The sequence below is a fragment of the Monomorium pharaonis genome, chromosome 3 (genome assembly GCF_013373865.1).
Source record: "Monomorium pharaonis isolate MP-MQ-018 chromosome 3, ASM1337386v2, whole genome shotgun sequence".
Lineage (NCBI taxonomy): Eukaryota > Metazoa > Arthropoda > Insecta > Hymenoptera > Formicidae > Monomorium > Monomorium pharaonis.
In genome coordinates, this window is record NC_050469.1 from 13,033,520 (window position 1) to 13,055,443 (window position 21,924).

A 21,924-nucleotide genomic window follows, 5' to 3' on the forward strand; every position below is an offset into this window, starting at 1 on the left:
CGATTATTTCCGTTTCTCGTTAAGGTTGGTAAATTGCGAAACGCGAAGTCCGGGTAATAGAGATCGGCGCGTCCAACGTGCGACGCTCTATCGAGCCTCGCGGCGGAAACTGCGCGTACTATTTCCCATCATCGCGACACCGTTATCAAGAAAAAAAAAAAAAATAAAAGAAATAAAAAGATGCGGGCTCTCTCGTCGAGGATCAACCACCCTTTTCTCTCATAAAAATTGCAGAAACCTATTTTGCTGTGGGAGTCGCTTGCGAAATAAGCGAAAAACTCTCCGGAGTGAGCTCTCGGGAAAACGTCGGCCTTTCCTTTTCACCTTCTCTTTTATTTCCAGAGCGATTCGCTCCTCGGCAGGTAAAGGTCCACGCGCGAAGACGGGGATGGAAAACCACCACGTAATTTCGTATAGCGCAACACAATCGCGCGCTTTACGTAAGGAAAAGAGCCGCGGGAATTGACGCGAAGAGTAGCGCGAAAACGTCGCCTCTCGCCGGGCGCGCGCGCCCAGTATTTACGTTCCTCGGTGTGTATCGCTGTCATGTTGACAGCGAGCCACGGGGCTCTGGGCACGCTCCGTCAGCACGCTGGTGCACGCTCTCGGAGCGGCGCGTGTATTAGAAAAAACGCGAAACGTCACCCGGAGAAAAACGCGCGCGGACACTTACGATTTAGCTGCGGCAGATCGGGCGCGTCGCTGTCACCCTGTCGTGAATTCGCCCCTGGAGACAGGAGGGTGCTTGGACGTCCGGTCACGCTGCACGGGACGTTGCTCGTACGCTGCCGAAGAAGGGAAGAGAAAGAGAGAGAGAGAGAGAGAGAGAGAGAGAAAGGGAGGAAAAAAAACAGCGCGACGAGCCTTCGAACGCGCCGATCGTAGCCCTCCGCAGTCACCGCGAGTGTCACGTGGATCACATTATCGCGTGCGTCCCGTTTAAAGAGACGCGAGTGCGAGCGAAACGCGCCGCCATCCGCCACGGACCGTCATCACACTCGCCATTTTGATTTACACTGACGGTTGTTCCGTCGCGGGCGGCAAGGTGTCCTGCGCGACGCGCCGCCTGCGCATGCGCGCGACAGGTGGCTGCCCGCGCGTACCGTACCGTACCGTACCGTATCTTCCCCCTTCTGTGTCCTTAGCAGTTCCGCCGCATCGCTTTCGCGTCTCCGCACGTTCGTGAATCTACCTTTACCGACGATACTCGGCGAGACTCTTCAAGGGGATGCTGACGGAGGCAGGTTTGTTTTACCGATAAAATGCAATATATTATATACATATGTAGTTTTTGTAGAACGACTACCCTATGAAAATGTAACATTGGGTAGTATATTAAATTGGCCGGCAATTATTGGTTATTTTGAGTATTAAAAGTACTAACAGCAGTATTTTTAATACTAAAATAAATATTAATAATATTAGTAAATATTAATTAATATTAGCCAATGAATTTAATACTGTCCAGTATGTATTATACAGGGTGAATTTTAATGGCTGTCCCAACTTTTTACCATGAGAGATATGGGATTACCGATTGCAATCTTAGTCATACACATTTACGGCATTTGCACATACATATGGCGTATATGTGTGTACTAAGATTGCAGTCGGTAATCCCATCTCTCATGATAAAAAGTTGAGACAGCCACTAAAATTCACCCTTATATTTTTATAAGGGTATGAGCCATCACATAAAGTCTTTCATTAAGTTACGTTATTTTCAAAGAAATAATATTAAAAATATAACGTGTTTAAAATTTAAAATAATGGATAGTACCTATATAAACTTTTTATGTTCAAATTACGTACTATTGTTTAATAATGATACTGCATTTAATTAAAAAGTGAGAAATTGATTTTACCGATCAGCTTTCTTGCTTTCAGCTAAAGCTAATGTATCAACTGTCGTCGATAACATCGGTTTTACTTGTTTCACTTTTCTAACTAATAAAAAAACGGATAAGTGCAGAGAATATTATTTCAAAATTAGCCATTTACGCATGTGTTATATAATAATTTATACTAAGTTATTGTTTAAATCACATTAAAGAAAAATATAAGTATAAACTATATGTAAATAATCCAAATAAACGCAATTTTAAAATTTACATATAAAAAGAACTTATTATTAGTTGAACAAATTGACAATTGATTATGCAGATTTCTTTTCAGCCTTTTTGATATTAATATCAATCCTTATATTATAAATTTTACTGTTAACTAAATTTTACTGTTGACTTTTACTAAAATTGCAAAGTTTTATTTAACTGTTTCGAATTATCGTGTTGTATTTTGTTTATAAAAATAATGTTACTCCATTAAATGTTGAAAAAAATTGGCCCATGAGGGGATCGAACCCGCGACCTTCGCGTTATTAGCACGACGCTCTAACCAACTGAGCTAATGGGCCACTTCGGTAAGAGTCTCTTACGACAGTGTTTTCCGGTCAAGTTTGCAATTTACTTGCGAAAATACTACTTATTTCGCATGAATATTTCTCTAAGAAAAGAAATAGCAAAGCATGACAAGATCATATTGCAACCTTCGCTTCGTAATGAATGTAATACTGTGATTAACTCTGTTAATGATCCTCCATATTTACGTGTCTTTGCAACAATGCTTTCAGTATAATTTTGCAACTTACTTGCGAAAATGCTGACAGTCGTCTTGCATAAGTATTTCGCATAAAAAAAAAGATAGCTTGGCCCATGAGGGGATCGAACCCGCGACCTTCGCGTTATTAGCACGACGCTCTAACCAACTGAGCTAATGGGCCTTGCTTGCCGCCCTTCTCTTTTGTTTAACTAACAATATTTTTGTTTATAAAATTTAAATCAGTATCTTATAAAAAATTTTTAATAAAAAGTTTAAAGAAATATATATATTATAGTTCTATTAAAAAATGTAATTTATTGGTAAATAAATTACAACAAGTTAAAAATTAAATTAATATATAAATTAAATAAAAAGAAAAAATTATATTTTTTTGTCTAAACAAATATTGGTGCTCAATAATGTTATTATATTAATTATTAAATATGTTTTTCTATAAATAAATTATATTGTCAATATGTGATATTATTTAATGTAATAACGTAAGAATAATATTTGTTAGAATTATTTTGTAAATATAATTGATTTTTTATACAAACCAAATTTTTAAAGTAATCTTAACACAATAAAAACAGTTTTGATATATATTATGCATTTACTATTTTAAAGTGAATTAATATGATTTGATATTTTTCAATTTATTATTAAAGTTAATATTCTATTACAAAATTATTGCACAAGGGAAAATTATAGCACCCTTTGTATCATAATAATATTAAGATTTTATTTTGTAATTGTATATTTAATATAGATTAAAATCTCCCTTCCCACTAAAAAAACTTCCTCTGTTCCATTCTATACAGATATAAGTAAAAAACATACATATATAATATGTACATATATATATATATATATATGTATATATCTCGGCGAAGATAAAATCACGACTTTCATTATAACAATAATACTCAACGTACAATATTTTTATATATATTGTATTTAACGTTGTATACAACATAAATATAAACAGACTTTGAGATTATGAGTTAAAAACACACGTAAAATTAAAATTGTTTAATATTACTTTAATGTTTCTTATATATAATTCCTTTAAATCTAGTCGATTTCTGAAAAAAAGACTACTATACTTGAATTCTCTTCGAGCAGAGAAAGAGAGAGGGAGAGAAAGAGTAAAAATAACTGTGTTCTTGAATAGCTTTACGTCTGACTTCCAATTCGTTCAATATCAATGAACTCACATCTTCTCGTGTAACTCGTACAGATATCGCGAATCCAGATTGTTTACAAATCACGAATCTTTCGAAACCATCATCAGTTAATCTCTTCCTGTTTTTCTTCTACGGAATACGTCAGTGATCCTTCACCTTCCGAGCACGATCAATCCAGTGCCGTCCTCATCCAAGAACTTGCCTTCGCCGCTTGCAAGAGTTCGTGAACCCTATATCGATTCCACTATTCATAGAAACAACTGGCAACGGTCAATGGACTGCCGTTCGTTACAATTGATATGCATTACGTAGACCGCAAGTTAACAACTGGTCTATAACTGACTTCCTTCTTTTACAAGTTTCATATAAAGTGTAAATTGATCGAACACGTCAATGAAGATACGTACGTTGCAAGGGCACCGCACTGTCAAATCGGTGTTCCTCGATACGGCATAAAGTATGTCACAGCCGAAAATGTGAGTTCATAATAATTTAAACTCTCAAATTTGCCAACATAACTTAAAGTTCTTGTATCTCTTCTACTCGATGTGCCTGAGTGAATTAATTGTGTCTCCAAGAATAACTCGACTGTATATTATTTATTTTTATTGCTTCGGAGCTTTGCTTCGGATATACGCTTTTAATTCAGCATTTTTCAAAAAAAAATTCCATACATCACTCTAGAAGTTCCAGATAACACAAAGTCAATTAAAATTAAAGTTTTTAGAGCACGAAGCTATCTGTCCTCTACGGGTTTTTCACAAATTGTTATAACTTTATTGTTATAACATTATTGTTATAACTTTGTACAATATTATTTTATAAGAATAAACAGTGTGTGTATTATTACATAATAAATTTTTTTATATTTCTTAATAAGAGCATTTGTAAAAAGCATTAAAAAAAAAACAAAAAAAGATTACGTTCCTACATTAAGAGAAAAAATTACGTAATTTAAATAAATATGTTATTAGTATTTACACAAATAATTATTTTATACTGGACATGTAATATTTGTCACAAACAAGTAATATTATTTTCTTGTTTGATATATAAATAAAGTATGTGAATAATATTCATTAGATATTTAAATCGACTAATCTTTTTTCAGTGTGGAGAAAAAAAATAAACACCTATTGCAATTATTTATCGTCAATTAGAATTATAATATTAATTTCTAATACGCCAGTATTATATTGCAACTATATGTATGTACCTCAATATTTGTTAATTAATTGTACTATATTAATATTTTTTCTTTAGTTGATGTTTTTCTACTTTAAAAAAGTGCGATAAACACTGATCATATTCTACACAAAATAATTGTGTACGATCAGAATATTCTACGCAAATATATTGTACGCAAAATGATTGTACGTGAAAAAAACTATGCACGCAAGAATTATCCTTGAATTAAAAATTGCACACGGATATATTGTGCGTAGTAAAACTGTTCACTAGACAGTTTATCTAGACAGTGTCGTATTTTTATGTAATACTATTTTAAATGAAGCACATTACTATCGTGATATTTACCATTCTGCAAGGAGATAAAGGTATGCCGACGGAAAAACATAAGTCGTCTGGCATTCTATTCGGAGGTTTGCTCGTACGAGCAAAGACCTAATGTGCGCTTTTCGATCGATAAATGTTACGACCGAAGAGAATCAATAAATTGGAACACTACCGCGAGCTTCGCTGTGCAATGTAACCCTTTCTTTTCTATGAGAGTATAAATATAATATCAAAATATTTGATAGAATTTATGATGTAAACGCGCCATCTCGCTCTAATACGTATTGTATGCATGTGTTATAATTTATTATTTATAAACTGTTTTAAAAAGGAAAAATTAATTTACTCGATTAATTTACGAGATTATATAATAAGCAGCAGACAATTGAAGCATATTGAACTTTAAAGCGTTCTAAAGTACATTATTTGTTATCATAAAAACCACTATAAAAAGATTAAGATAATAAATACATATGCATACTACAAATACGTTCACTTAATCTTTGTTATTTATCAAAAAAATATAAAGTCATGCTGTTATCGTAAGCTGTCACAAGACAAATATAACTTATCATGTAGACCTATGGCTCGTTGCCGATTAAAATGTCAGTATCCAAAAGGTAGACTCTGCGATACATGTTATTAGATATTTCATGTAATACACACATGTAATTACACTTGCATATTGCATATTACGTTATTATTGTGTTACATTAAAAAATATAAGGATAACAGCGATAAGGATAACTCACGATACATTTTTGTTGTATATCTACCAAACAGCATGTAAGTAATATATCATTAGCGTGCACTCTCTAAATTTCTTAGAGTGAAAATACTGCCACTCCAATTTTTCGAGTGATTTTTTACGCAATTTCGAGTGATTTTTCACTCTTTAAGAGTGAAAAAAAATTGGAGTGGCAATATTTTCACTCTTAAAGAGTGAAAAATCATTCAAAAAATTGGAGTGGCAGTATTTTCACTCTAAAAAATTTAGAGAGTGAAATGGTTGTTACACGTATATGTGATGACAGAGATAGTTTTAATATAATAATATTGAAACACATATGCATACTAATAACACGTATAATAAAATCAAATATTTATTAAGATTTATATCGATATAATTAAATAAATGTTATAAATAATTGATAATACTGATATTACATTTCTTAATTGTTAAATCAATAAAAAAGTATTTTCTCTACTTTAAAAAATAACTTATTAATCAATAATTTATTAATTATTACTGTCCACGTATAACTCAAATTTAAATGTAGTAAACGATGTGTACTAATACACAATATTTATCAATAAATCTCACATTTACTTCATTCATATACTAGCAAAGATATTACATCTGATCTAAAAAGAAATCTCACTTTCAATGTTTTAAATGTATAAATGTATAAAATGTATAAAATAGTAAACGAAGTGTGTACTAATGCACAATATTTATCAATAAATCTTACATTTACTTCATTCATACACTGACAAAGATATTACGTCTGATCTAAAAAGAAGTCTCAGTTTCAAAACACATAAATAAATATTAATCATTCACAAGTCAGGTCATTAACTTTAATGAGATCCCACAGCAAAATATTGCAGCAATGATAAAATGTCTACATTTAAGAATATTGCAATGCAATGGAGTACATAATACATATATTTAAGTGTTTCTAATACTAAGTTTAATAGGTACTATATATTAACATATAATTAAACATTTTAACATATAACTTCCAAGAATATTATGTATCCCTGAAATATTTTTTATACGTAAAAACAAAAAAATTGTTAAAATACATATTATTTACTTATTATTTACTTTTATCTTTAAAATAAATTTTAGGAACTAACTTCTTTAAGAAATTGCTGCATTAAAATGCAGATTAAAAACATTTATAATATTGCATTTTTTTATTCTATTCTTGTGCGGTTTTTTAATTACAAAAAGTAAAATCCTATCGCGTTCATTTGGTGGCAATGATTAGTGTTCGCAAGTAAAGCAGAGGACATTATTTTTTACAATATTTTTATAATTTTTCTACAACATTGCTACAGTAATATTATTAAAAGGCTTTTGCAATGTTTTTGTAATATGGTACTGCTATATGCAATAATCCTACATTGCAATAATGTTGCTACAAGCTTCGATGTTGTATGGAATGTATAACTGCAAAAAATATGCAACATTAACTTTATGTGTTAATTCCTTAGAAAAATTACATGATATTGTAAATTAATTTATACTAATGTATACGCAATAAAAAATGTCTATCGTATAATTTTATTTGTCAGATTATCTTGCTCAGAACATTCTTCAAGGACGCCAAGATCTGATTACCCCAAATAAAGCGGGCGACCTTAGAAAATTTCACTTTTTCCTTTTACATCGATGACTTTCATCTTCTTTAGAGAGAAATCCTTTTACGTTGCGTCCGTGAGATTTTCAAAACAAATGGCGTAAAATATTTGTCAGGAATAATTTTAAAATTTAATTGCTCTTTTAGTATTTAAAATATTTTAACATTTAAAACATAATATTTTATTTAGTCTTTAAAAATATTTTAACTTTAAAAATCGAGTTCATAAAAAAAACGACTCAAAAGAACTATTAGATCATTAAGATGTTTAGAAGTTTCTGATTTTTTAATTGTACTCTTTATAACAATATAAAAGTTAATATTTATTATAATGGCCATGGCTTATGATCCAAACTTAAAAAATGTAATTGTAAATATTAATTTTCTAGGCTACTATAAAACGTATATTCAAGCTATTGGAATGCAAGGTTAAAGAATCAATAATAAAAAAAACTTGAAATATTATCTTAAAAAGGTAACAAAGAACTCTTGACATTGATATTCTTCTTCAATATTTGAATGAACATTGACCCCAAGGCAGAATTTTTTGTTATACACACTTTTGCGAGCATACAAATTTTAAGCATTATATTTAATTACCATTTTATATTTTAGAGTTATAAAATATTCAGAGTTATAAAATATTATATTTTACAATTATTTGTAGTTTTAAATTCTATACAAAAAAAAAACAGTTTTATTAAAATATCCCAAAATTTAACTATAATACAAATCTAAAAATAGCTTTGTTGGTTTATTAAAATAATTATATAGTACTCACAAATAATAATACCTGTTAAAAAATATTCCATTTTCCAGCAATTAATTCAAACGTCCTACGTATTTCTTTTAAGATCTAATAAAATTATTTTTTAATCTACATCCCCCCCCCCACACACACACAAAGCTAAATTTTTAGGCATTTTAATAAAATTCTTTTCTCGTAACAAATTAATATCAAACTAATAATCATGCTCTTAATAATATTTATTTTAATTTATAAGAACACATTTATTTCACTGCCTCAATGTTAAAATGTTATTGATAGATATTTTTAGAAACCTTGACCAAAGATTAAAAGATTCTTGAAAAAAGCATTGACAGCTCCACAAATGTATAAGTTCATAAATATATATGCTGAATAGTTTTTCCGATGACAAAGACTTGTTCTTATATTCTCAGAATCATGTCTTTGTGTCTTCATCGATAACGCATATGATAATCTTAGAAACCGATTATTACAAAGTACAACTGACAACGTAAAAACATCGTGAAATATTTCATGCATATCAATGAATGCTTTATCTTTTGGCGCACCAAAAGAAATTAAAGAATGAAATTAAATAAAAATAAATCTTAAAAGAATAAACCCGGTAAAAAATTTTTCATATAAAAACATATATAAATGTATATAAAAAATATCCACGTATGTCTATACTAGTTTTTTTTTTTTTTTTTTTTTTGTAAAATTCCTGTTTGATATAAAATAAATAATACTAAAAAGACAAAAATTATTTAAAAAGATAATTTTCGCATTGTTTCTTTTACAAAAAGTTAAGTTTAAAGAAATGAGAAAAAATTATCTATGTATAATCATATATATTTTTGATTCAGGCGTATGTTTAATTTGCTGAAATATGTCTTAAAAGGGGACAAAAGAAGGGGGATCTCGTTCAGGCAGATAGTTGATTACAGTGGGTTCTACGCATCACAGATGAAAGTGAGAATGAAGTAACAAATGTGCCGTCATAAAGTTAGTTAAATGAGACTCTCGAACGTGCAAATCTGGCTTCTTGTAATTTTTATACAATGCGCAATTGCACACTCGACTGTCTCAACGAAAGTGCTTAAAGCTTAAGAACCCATTGATAATATATCTCTCTCTCTCTCTCTCTCTCTTCTCTTCTCTTCTCTTCTCTTCTCTTCTCTTCTCTTCCTCTCTTAAAAAGAGTTTTCTTATTTTCTTACGTAATATAATCTAGAGACAAGAAGATTACATTGTTCGTGTATCTATGAGGAAATCGCGCGTGACTATCTCGACTCGACTCGATGTTTCAGGCAACATTCGAGACACGAAAAGATACTCTAAAATACCGTCACGACTTTGGTTTCTTTTCACTCTTGCGTTTGCTATAGTAATTCTCCTTGGACTCTAAGCTGCCCTAGCTCTACAGCGATACATTGGCGGAAGTACGGACGCAAACCCGAACGGCCACCCACCTAGGAATGAGTTGCTTTAATAATAGTTTCTATTGCACGCTGATAATACAGTCGACTTATAGTCGAATGCTGGTAGCGTCTGATACATACGATTGCGTTGGCCAGTTTGCAACTGTAGTAGTGACGGAAAATTCACGTTGGTAGCAGTCAGAGAAGTTCTATAGCCAGACGTGGTTTAGTCGCGATCCGTACGCGAACGGCGACGGTTCGCAACTCGACATTGAAATTTATTCGCGTTGTGACGGTGCGTTGTGGCGGATTTAAGATTATTATCCTAACAAGGGTGAGTGATCAAATGGCAAATTGTGTGCAAATTCTCCTCCGCGACGATCAATGCTAAATACGCAGAGTTTTGAAATTTCGAATCTCGCGAAATCTATCTGTTCCCAAACCTCGTCCCTGTTTTATAAGTATTCTAAGAATAAATATGAAAATAGAAAATATTTAAATTTTTATAAATATAATTATATAAAATAATATAAGATAAATATTAACCTTAAAGTGTCTCGAATTTAACGCTTACGCCAATATTTTTGCACTGTTATCACATCATTTTTTTAAAATAACAACTGATAATTTATTTTTAATATATCTGAAAAAGTAGATAGTAGAAGTTATATGTCACAAACAACATACGCAATTCTGGTTTTCAAACTTTGTATTTAAAATTGAACTCATCTTATCTTGTTGCTTTCAATACATAAAATATTGCGATGTTTAAGAAGTTAAAAGTATCTCAATATATGTGATAAAACTTTTTTATCTTTTAACATGTTGATCTCGACCAAGTATAATCAAGTATAATCAAATATAATCAAGTAACATACGTGCACACAAATTGAATTTTATTAAGACAAATATTAGTTAGAATAACGCCTTTGTTATTCACTTAAAATGTCTTGAATCAATAAAAGTTCTTTAATAAAAGTTCAATGTTCTAAATAACTTTTTAATTTATAAACACACTAAAATGCAAAATAAAATAACATTTTTATAATTGTTGCAAGACAGCTTCATATTTTTCAAAGATTACATTTAAGGAATTGTAAATCTTACAAAATCTTATACATCTTATTATTAAAATATTTTATTATAATACTAGCTATGCCCTGCCACGCGTTGCTGTGGCTCTCTATTCTTATGCTACGTTTTTTTCAAATTTTCTCTGCTTTTGTTGTTTAACTTTCTAGAGCCTTGCTTTACTGTTGCTCTTTTTATTTTATTTTTGAATAAACACACATTTATCTATCTTTAATAAATCTAATATTCATTTATTTACGTACTTCTAACTTACTTCATTTATTTATTGCCTTTGGCACTGTATTCAATTAATTTGATTTTATTTATTTTAATGTATTTTTATTATAATGTAATATAAAACTTATTTCATTAAAATTTTGAAATATTTTTTAATTTAAAAAACCAAATTCTTTTAAAAATACCAATTTTTCTAAATTAAGTCTTTTGAATTAGAATGTATGTATTTAATTTATTAATTAATTTTATGAATCAATATTTCGTTATTTTTTTCTAAAAGCTGCCATAGATTCAGAAATCCATTCAAAAGACTGTTTTAAATAAGTTTCTTCTTTTTCAATAAAATAACAACTATTTTTATTTTCCTTATTACCTTAATTTAAACATAATAGAAAAATTCTTCTAGTTAGGGAAGTACGGTGTACTGTCTACCTAACATATATCATTAATATTGCTAAAATTTGAAAGACGATTTATCTATTTAGGGAAGTACGATGTACTGTCTGCCTAACATATAGTATTAATTTTTCTTAAATTAGAAAGTTTTTTAAAGTCTAACATCCTGTAAATTTCTTTTTTTCCTTATCTTAGTTCTTCGAAAGTTCTTAAACACATTTTGATAGCTGCCATTGATTCTAAGTGCCATATACAGGCTAAATGAAACATTCTTAAATTAAAGGCTTGCATTTATGAAACGACCAATAATAAATCTAATATTCATTTATTCACGTACTTCTAACTAAATTCAATACAACGTTGTGTCAAAATTTCAAAAATATCAGTAAAAAAATTATTTTTTACACTTAAATTATAGCCATCATTTTTTAAACACTCGGTATATCCAAAATCAGACCCATAAGAACATTCGGTTTTCGAATGCAACATTGTGTCAAAATTTCAAAGCAATCGGAGAATAACTTTTGGAGATCTTAGATAACGAACAAACTTACATTTACATATTTATTTATATAAATAATTTTTATTTAATATAATTTTTTATTTTATATTAAAAATAAAAATATACGTGAGCGTTGTAATGAAAATTTGATTATGCGATTAAAAAAAGAAAACTTTATATCTTATAATTACACGCATATTTCATGGAATCAGCTTAAACTATTTAATATTAATAAAATAATATTTATAAATATATTCCAGATTTATAATATTATAATAATAAATTCTCTTTTTCCATATATTTGATTATACGTAGCATATTAATTTTTAATATTAAGAACTTAACTAATATTAATATATTTATTATTAGATATATAGATAGAGTTTGCCTATTTAATGTGCAGCAAATCTTGGTGCTAAATATAATTTATTTATTAATTTAAACTTCTTAGCTCATCTAAACTGCACACCGACAATTTTATCAGTCTTTAATTTTAGAATCATTAAAATAAGTAGATAAATAAGAATATCTACTTAAAAACTGACCGCTTTTTGAAAAGACTTTTTAAATAAACGTATGTGTAGCAAGAGAAAGAGAGTAAGAATATAAGAGAGAAAAAGAGAAAAAAGAGAAGAAGTATGGCAAAGACAGAGGAAAGAAAAAAAGAAAAGAAGAACGGAGAAAAAATAGTATGAAACACATTTTTTGTTCCAAATACTCATGTTTAAATATAATAAAGACCAAGCTATTATTTGCAAACCAAAAATTAAAATCAGAATGATAGAAAGAAACCTTTCGCTCAACCACTATTATGACCAAATTGTAATATCTACGCAAAGGAAAGCTGCAACGGCAACATTTATTTAACACATATTCGACATACGTGCAAACAAGTTTCAAGAATCAATAATTATTTGATCAAACATTAATTACACAGGCATACAAAAAAGTGGTCTGATACCGGGACCACTCTAGTCAATCTCTATGTATTTTGATATACTGAACACGATCAGAATTGCCCCATCACTCAGCATTTTCCGCGTACAGCGCAATTACTACAATTTTCAAAGTTTTTAGACCATTTTTTCAAATGAAAGAAAAGGTGGACGATAGAGCAATTCTGACACCGGATTCGTGTTTAGCACGTCAAAGTACATAAAGATTGACTAATGGGGTTCTATTATTATATCAGATCACTTTCCTTGTGTGCCTGTGTTACTTGAAAAACTTTCAGAAAGAAATTACGAGAACTAAACAGAGAAATATATTTTTTTTTGTCATGTTATATCACATCTACAATATGTTACATGTATTGTTGTTGCAAAAAGAAGCAGATATTAAATTTTAAAAATCCAATAAAAATAAATGTTTACATATTTTACAAGATAAATAAGAAATCAATAATACATTAACTAAATATTAAATAAATATAACGCGCTTGCATATTAATGTTAAATTATTTTATGAATACCAAGCGTACTCATATGTATCGGCGTTCTTCGCGGCTCGAATTGTTATTTCAATAAATGATAAATCGTTATCATTATAAATGGCAAACAAGATACGATATAAATAGTTTTCTTGAGAAAGAATTATCATATTATTATCTTTAATAATTGATTTTTTTATTTCACCATTATTTGTCTTTCTTTACAACTCAATTTTAATTTTTGTCTAAAGTTTTTTTAGAAAATCAAAAAGTAAATTTTTTCTCGCTAATGCTTTGTTTTCAAGATATTTGATCAAGATTTTTAAAGACATATGTATTAAAAAATTGTCATATACGTAATGTTCAATTTGATAGATAGAAGATAATCTTATCTATTTAATCTTGACGTAAAATGATCAAAAAAACACGTTTGTGAAATACACTTAAACACATGTCGTGTGACCTTGCATTTTAAAACGTACGCAACCGTGTGATTAATTTCCTTTTTGCATACCTACTGTTGACTTGAAAAAACGTGATCATTATTCATGACAGATCTGATTATTTGAACTTGATTTTGATAAAGTATATATCATCATTGATAATTTAATGTAATTTACGTAACCAACAGCAGAATTTTTTCCGTTTATTACTTGTTTAACGAATAAAGAAGAGAAAGGAAAAGAGAGGGGAGGGGAGAAGGAGAAAGAAAGAGAGAGAAAAATTGTAATAAAGGAGAACAAAATGTGTGTACACGATAAATCACCTATTATAAATAGATTATTTGCAAAACTTTCTTAATGTAATTAGAAATATTTATTTAATTATACTATATTAAAAATCAACAGAATATCTAAATACACGTATTTTCTTAAATAATATATAAAAAATATATGTGGCTAAATTATATGTAAAGATAAACATGTTTTTATTTTTTTATTATACCTTGTAAATATCATAGATAAGTCGGAAAAGGAATGGAAAATATTAATAAATAAGAAAATTCAAAGAAAGAATTAACATAGGATTAATTGGTTAAAATTGACTTATGTTTACGAGTATTAATGTAATTGAAGAAGAATGTTCTCATTCATATCGTGCGCTCGTCTATCACGCACAACGTGTCACGTAATCAGCATTACATGTCATACAGTAGCTGCGCTAACCTAATTCTCTCATCAACTCTAGACAGCAGGTCAAACTTGGTGTATAATTTAATATGAAGAAATAGAAAAGGATAATTGCCTACTTTTACATGTAATATGTGTATAATAATACTTTTTATTCTAATAAAAATACAATTATTTCTTATTAGTCTTAATATCACAATGGAGAGCAAAGTATTTTAGTATCTTTATGACGTTTTCGCAAAAATATTTAAAAAAATTTTGTGTTAGTCCAGTAACGTGTTTTTTATTCAGAAGAAAGTTAACTAGCAATATATACATAATTTATATATGCAATTTTTACATTAACTTTAAGCGCTATACGTTTATTTCGCACAAATTATTGTAAAAATGTATATCTTTTTAAAATAATTAACATATAATCAATTTTTATACTTTGCAATTGCGAGAAGTATGCGCAAATCACGGAACAATAAAATTGTAAACTTCTCACGTAACATTTGAATAACTCATATTACGTGATTCGAAGTTAACATACCTTCAAAGAATAACAAGCATTACATAATACAATGCAGGTGTATAGTATTTTAACGAATTGTCAATATTGTATCGTGTTTGACTACTACTAATCAAAGTATTACATATATGTACAAGAAAATTACAACAAGTTATTTTGTGAAAATTATTACATTTCTTTTTATAGAGAATGGAAAAATATTTAATAATATTATAGAATTAAGATTAAAAGAAATAAGATTAAAAGAAAAAGATTATGTGACCATATTTATTAGTACATTTCAATGAATAAAAATTAAATAAATTACATTTTATACTCAATGTATCTACATAAATAAAAAGAATTTTTTAAATTAATCTTTAATATTTTATAATAACGTATTTCTTAAATAAGTAATGCATTAATCTTTATTTTCCTTATATTACCATAATTTGTTCACATATTTTACTTAATCTTTCTTAAGATATACTTTTTTTTACTAAAAAAACTTGTTAAATAGCAAATAAATGAATAAATAAATGAATGAATTCTGACATTTTATTTCTCTGTAATTTAAGAGAAATTTTAATTTTACAGGCCAGAATATCAAGCAGCCATGGTAAAAGCGTACAACGGCGCGTTGATTCTTGCGGACGTATTGCTGCTTATTCTGAAGATTCTATATTACATTTGCGAGAGCGTGTATAAATTTTTTGTTCCAGCAGAAGAAAAAAGCGTTGCCGGTGAGATCGTTTTGGTAAGTATCTAATTTAAATTATTAATATATGATAATTTGTTTTTATTAGTACTAGAATACTTTAGTGCTATAAAGCTGCATTAACTTCGTTTTTACATAGTATAAAACAGGATCAATTTTTCTACTTTAATGACTGATGATAGAAATGATCTTATTATGTTAATGGAGAAGTTTTAATGATATTAAACAATTATCTTTCTACTTACTACAAAACTAAAATTATAATTTTATTTAATATTTTGCTCAATTTATTCTTATTATCACTTTTTTGCTTATACATAAAGCAAAAGAGTGATAATAATAATAATCATTGAATCTATTTAAACGACTGAGCATTAAACATTAGATAAAGATTTATTATACAATTTTTGAAAAACAGTTGTCTATAATGTTAACAATTAATTATTATTCAATTATCTTCAAAATTTATAATACATATATAACTTATAAATTTGTTATTTATCAAAAAATTAATATGTATATTTTTCTATGTTTATTTTTTTGCACAGATAATTTTTAGAAATTACGAATATAGAACGCAATTAATAATTATTTGTGTATTAAATTGATAAAATAGGTTAAAGTCAATATTATTTTTTTATCTAGAAAGAGAGGAGTGTTTCTTGATTTATTTATTATATATAATTTATTATATTTTTATAGATAACAGGTACTGGTCATGGTATTGGAAAAGAGTTAGCCCTTCGTTACGCAGCGTTAGGCGCAACAGTAGTATGCTGGGACGTGAACCAAGAATCGAACGAAGAAACAGTGAACGAAATAAAGAAGACTGGAACGGCTGCAGCATATGCATATCAGTATGTTTGGTATTATTTGCTGACAAAATGATATCAATCTGAAAGAAAGTATAGCACAACACAAAAAATTTTCGAGAGAATTTTAAAAATGTTTTTTTGTTTTATACCAGATGTGACGTGTCGAAGAGAGAAGACGTCTTCAGCGTAGCCGAAAAAGTCAAGAAGGAAGTCGGTGACGTCACTATTCTAGTTAACAATGCCGGTATAATGCCTTGCCACGCATTCCTCGATCATACAAGCGACGAAATTAGACGGATTTTCGACATTAACGTGTTGGCCCATTTCTGGGTAAGTTAAACGACCGAATTAATTAAATATACGTATGAAAATAGAAGATTTTTTAGACTATATTTTAATGAACATAATTTAAAATGATTTGATACCGTTATTTTAAAATACAACAGAATACAATCCTAGGAAAAAATTAAAAAAGATTTAATCAAAACGTTTAAGTATCTTTTTATGTGGTAAATCTAAAAAATTAATTAATATTTAATATTAGAATTTAATGTCATAGATAAATAAGTAGAGGAAGGTCATTAATATACTAGTACACTACTTTATATTTAACGGATATTTCTTAAGTAAAAATTAAAAATATGACTTTGAATAAATGTAAACCAATATAATAAACATAAATGTAAATTAGAAAGTGTTTTTTATTAAATAATATGTAGCAGTTTTTATAATACTGTATTTATAAAATAACATTCTGTTGCTTAATGCTGCATAACAAAGAGTCAATACTTTTTCAAATGCCATAATCAGTGCTCGTTATCTGCACAAATGTGAAAAATTTACAAAAAATACAAAATTACTTTATTAGTTTAGTATTCTCTTTGACAAGATACTTTCTTAAAGGGATTTTTTTTATTTCAAAAAATCGATTATTTGTTTGACATTTTTAATAGTTATATTTTGTGATAATATTTTTGTAATATAACTAAAAATAAATTAACAAATTAACTTTAAACTTATATATAGAGAAGGTGGTAATATGACTAGTGCGGCTAATATGGCCATCCATATTAGCCGCACCGTTAGCTATAATATTAGCTATAACACATATATATCATATATATTAGAACGAATTCTAATAATTATTTATGATATTATTTGTTTAGTAGCCTACTGTTATATAATGATACTAATATGACAAAACACAACAGTCAACATTTGTTATAAGGCATTTTTACTTTTAAGAATTTCGAAAATTTTTAAAAATACATTTTAACATTTAATTACACATATTTCTTCATTCTTTTTAAATTTAATTGCATTATCACCCAAATGTATGTACACTTGAGTACTTTCTTATTATTTAACTCTTTATTCGGTTGTATATATTTCAAGTTATACAAAATTAAACGATGATATAGGTAGGATGTTGTCAATATGGCCATCTAAGTGTGCTAGTAATATGGTCACTTTTGAGATCTCCATATCGACAAAATTCCTCGACAAATCGATTAAAGGCTTAATTTAACGCTGTTAATTTTTTGAAATCCTTTATATAAATAAGGTTCTTTAGAGTTAAGGTTATTTTTATTTAACTTCCATTAAATGTGAATAAAAATCACCTATTTCGATATAACAACTTATTTTATAAAAATATATATGTTTCTGACAAAATACTGTGACCTTTTTAAACAAAACCAATTTTTTTACATTCATTTTTGTGGTAGCCATATTACCCTCCCTATTTCTCTTCGGTCCATTATGCAGCATTGTTACATTTTTATAAATAATATATAATATAATAAATATTTTATAACTTTGAATTGAAAATCTAATGAGCAACACTTTGATGAATATAATCATAAAATTTCAACTCAAAACATTAATTATTAACAAAGTTATTAAATAAAATATAAATGAGTAGTCATATTACCACCTTCTCCTCTACTTCAAGTATTTTTTTTAACACTAACGCAATATAATAATTATTATTTTACTATAAACCAAATTATTCACTTTTATCTTTCTTACATATTTGGATTTAATTGTGGTTCCGTTATTTTTAGATTCTACAGGCATTTCTCCCAAGTATGATCGAAAAAAACCATGGCCATGTAGTTGCGCTCTCTTCATTGGCTGGAATCGGTGGCCTTCCAAATTTAGTTCCCTACTGTGCTTCAAAATTTGCAGTTAGAGGTAAGCCAGTTTAATTTATTTAACTCAATTCTTACTTTCTACGCGCGAGTAAAGAGGCGTCGCATTTTTAACTTGTTGATGCAAACGTAGGGCTTATGGAATCGATCAGCGAAGAACTACGGATATCCAGCAAAGGAAAATCCTTAATCAAATTTACTACCATTTATCCGTACATGGTAGACACTGGACTTTGCAAGAAGCCAAAAGTAAAGTAAGTATTTGCATGAAAAAACTATACATATAAAGCACGTTTATGCAATGTACACAATGCTACGTCATTTAATTATGATAAGTATCTAGACAAGACGCACGTGTAAAAGATGTCGTAAAGTCATCTTTTTTTATACGTTTTTATCTAAGAAACATTTTTGTTACCTCTTTTAAACTTTCATATATTGTCTGGATATATGCTATTATTATGTAAAAATATTAATTGAGCCATTAATTTGTAATTGAACATTTTCATTCTTAGACACAATAATGGATGTGTTTATAAAGTACAATAATATATGCACGTAAATAATTACACGTTGTTAATTAATTACATTTTTTTACATGCAGACTAGACTTTTGGATGCGAGGTGAGCTGTTTAACAGCTATTGTTAGAGAAATACGGCAGAATAAAATTTTATTTGCCAATTTATTTATCGTAGTTCTTATATTAAACATAATTAACACTTATTGATTATTAAAATAAAATTATTAAGTCCTATTAAGTTTTTAACGTTATATGGCTATTATTGACAATAAATATTTTAATTTCAACACAGGTTCCCGAATGCCATGCCGTTGGTTTCACCGGGGCAAGCAGCCTCACAAATAATTCACGCGCAGAGACATAATTACCGCGAAAAGACTGTGCCTCCATATTGGTTGTCACTCGGTACGATAGTGAGGTAAATAAAGTGCAAAATTACTCAAAGTAGATGTAATAAATAAATATATATATATGTATATATATATATATATATATATATATATATATATATATGTATAAATACTAATATTTAAAAAATATACATAATAATATTCTGGCGTTTTAACTTTAAATGGAAGCTATAAAACAACTTGAATAATGTTAAATAAGATGAAATTATAAACAGGCAATATAATACAAACAAATAAACACGTAACAGCTATTATAATAAATTATTTCTAATAGACTGAATAATAATAAACGCACAAACAATAGTATAAGGTAATGCAAAGGGATTAAACTATATCAAGCTTACTTTACCAATATACAATATTTATTAAAATATTTAATTAAATTTAAATTATTATACTTTATAAATTATAAATTTATTATTTTAGAATTTACCAATATTTATTATAGTTTACTTTAGCCTGTAAAGAAATTTTTATGTTTTTATTAATCTTTGATGGTGTTCTGAAAGCGTAAGATTTTATTTTTAAAAAACTTTTAGAAAAGTAATAATAATTAAACAATTTCAGAATTCTGCCCGACGAAGCGTTACGTTCCTTGCTAGACTTCTTCGATAGCGGTGTCGAGGCGGTGTCGAGCTAACCACTGCAAAAAGAACAATCCCAGTTAATTCAAAATATGTGAACAAAAAATTTTTTATATGATCGTATCCTATATGCTATTGCATTATTTATAGTATGTACAAATAAATGCCAGGATTGCCGATTTATACGTGGGAAATAAAACATTTTTCTCCTCAAAACTTCTAGAGATTCTACTCGGCTACTCTCAATATATAAAAATAATTATCTATTAATCAACCATAATTATAATTAATCGCAAGGATTAATGCATGTAAACGCACAAGTGTAGATGTTTTATACTGACAGCGATAATATTACGTATAATATAACGTAAATAATAAATAAATTTTTTATACAATATCAAAAAAAAATCATCGTGAACATTATATTATTTTCTAGTAATGTTAGCACAATAAATTAGTCGCGCGAACAATAACGTTTTATTCTGCTTAATTGATAAATTTAAATTAGTATAATGTGTATTTATACAGATAAAACTGCGTTTCAGCTATTATATATTATAACATGTTATTATTCAATATATTATTATTTCCGTTTATTATGCGATAAAGCATAAGCTGTGTATAGTGATCATTATTAATATAATTATTTGTCTTTATACACGTATCTATAAGTTATTTAGATAATACAAATAGCATATATGTGCGATACGGACAATGTAATGTAGAATAATGCAATTTATTGATAGTATAAGTATTTGAAAGATTAATGTTCTACACTTTAATTCAGCGCATATAATTATAATAAGAGATAAAAAGGGAAATAATAAAATTATCAATAAATATCAATTTTACGTGTATAGTATAAAGAAATTTATTCGACGGAAGGTGTAACTTTAATATAATAAGTATTTTAATTATAATATAAATATCAAAATTTAAATTCGTAAGTTTGTAAACTCACTTTTGCTCATTAAATTTCCGTCAAATAAATTTCACATATTAAATTGTACACTAAAATTAGGCAAGAAATAAAAAAAATCTAAACTGCTAATTAAATAAATATTTATTTGTCGCTACATACACGAATATTAATACACATATTATGATATTGTTACGTCCGGCTAAAATTTCGCCGTCCGTCACGATAATATGACAACGCGAACGCGTGATCACATACCTAAATCGGCGTTAAACAGACTAACGATCACGGGCTAGCGCACGCGTTGAATCCGTGATGGCAACACTTAATAAGCAAACTCCATATTGAAGGTATATTAAAAAACCGGAGAGCGGTACGCGGGCTTAAAAAAAGCTCACGCGGCGAGATCACGCCGCACGACCCGCAAAATACAAACGAGCGCATCAAATACTATGCCAATGTTGTAAAATAATATGTATACAAAAAAAAATTAATTGAATTAGTGATAGGCAATCGGTGATTTATCGGGGAATTTTCCTAGCCCTATACCCCCGATCGTCATTGATCTTAGAGTATATGTCGCGATCTCGAGCCAAAGTGCCGAATCTGCGGTTCTCGATTCGTACACACACAGAAAAAAAATGTAATATAGCCAATAACATATGTGATTGCGGGCTGCCAACTACATAAAATACTCAATACAATAA

General features: G+C 28.5%; 2 protein-coding genes and 2 non-coding genes across 5 annotated transcripts in view; 1 reads left to right on the forward strand and 3 right to left on the reverse strand.

Annotated features, from left to right (window-relative positions):
* Positions 1 to 1,035, reverse strand: part of LOC105832559 — a 31,728-nt gene extending 30,693 nt beyond the window's left edge. The window contains exon 1 of the mRNA XM_012673636.3: positions 674 to 1,035. The gene's annotated coding sequence lies outside the window, so the exon portion shown is untranslated. The remainder of the gene's footprint in view (positions 1 to 673) is intronic.
* Positions 1,036 to 2,339: 1,304 nt separating this feature from the next.
* On the reverse strand, positions 2,340 to 2,413 carry Trnai-aau. Its single transcript has one exon. It is a non-coding gene; the product is annotated as a tRNA-Ile (tRNA).
* Positions 2,414 to 2,705: 292 nt separating this feature from the next.
* On the reverse strand, positions 2,706 to 2,779 carry Trnai-aau. The gene has a single exon. It is a non-coding gene; the product is annotated as a tRNA-Ile (tRNA).
* Positions 2,780 to 5,901: 3,122 nt separating this feature from the next.
* Positions 5,902 to 21,349, forward strand: LOC105832561 (short-chain dehydrogenase/reductase family 16C member 6). Of its 2 annotated transcripts, none has more exons than XM_012673642.3 (8): positions 5,902 to 6,086; positions 15,694 to 15,853; positions 16,517 to 16,671; positions 16,782 to 16,959; positions 18,696 to 18,825; positions 18,916 to 19,036; positions 19,597 to 19,722; positions 20,282 to 21,349. In XM_012673642.3, coding segments are annotated over exons 1-8 (945 nt in total). In that variant the 5' UTR covers positions 5,902 to 6,084; the 3' UTR covers positions 20,355 to 21,349. The 2 variants fall into 2 exon arrangements, with proteins under 2 accessions (XP_012529096.1, XP_012529097.1); XM_012673643.3 differs by lacking the exon at positions 5,902 to 6,086 and adding an exon at positions 10,049 to 10,172.
* Positions 21,350 to 21,924: the final 575 nt, after the last annotated feature.

Excerpts from the sequence above, each read along its gene's own strand:
- LOC105832561 (XM_012673642.3), top strand. Across the intron at positions 18,826-18,915 it reads TTCAAAATTTGCAGTTAGAG|GGCTTATGGAATCGATCAGC; the intron begins GTAAGCCAGTTT and ends ATGCAAACGTAG. Across the intron at positions 19,037-19,596 it reads TGCAAGAAGCCAAAAGTAAA|GTTCCCGAATGCCATGCCGT; the intron begins GTAAGTATTTGC and ends ATTTCAACACAG.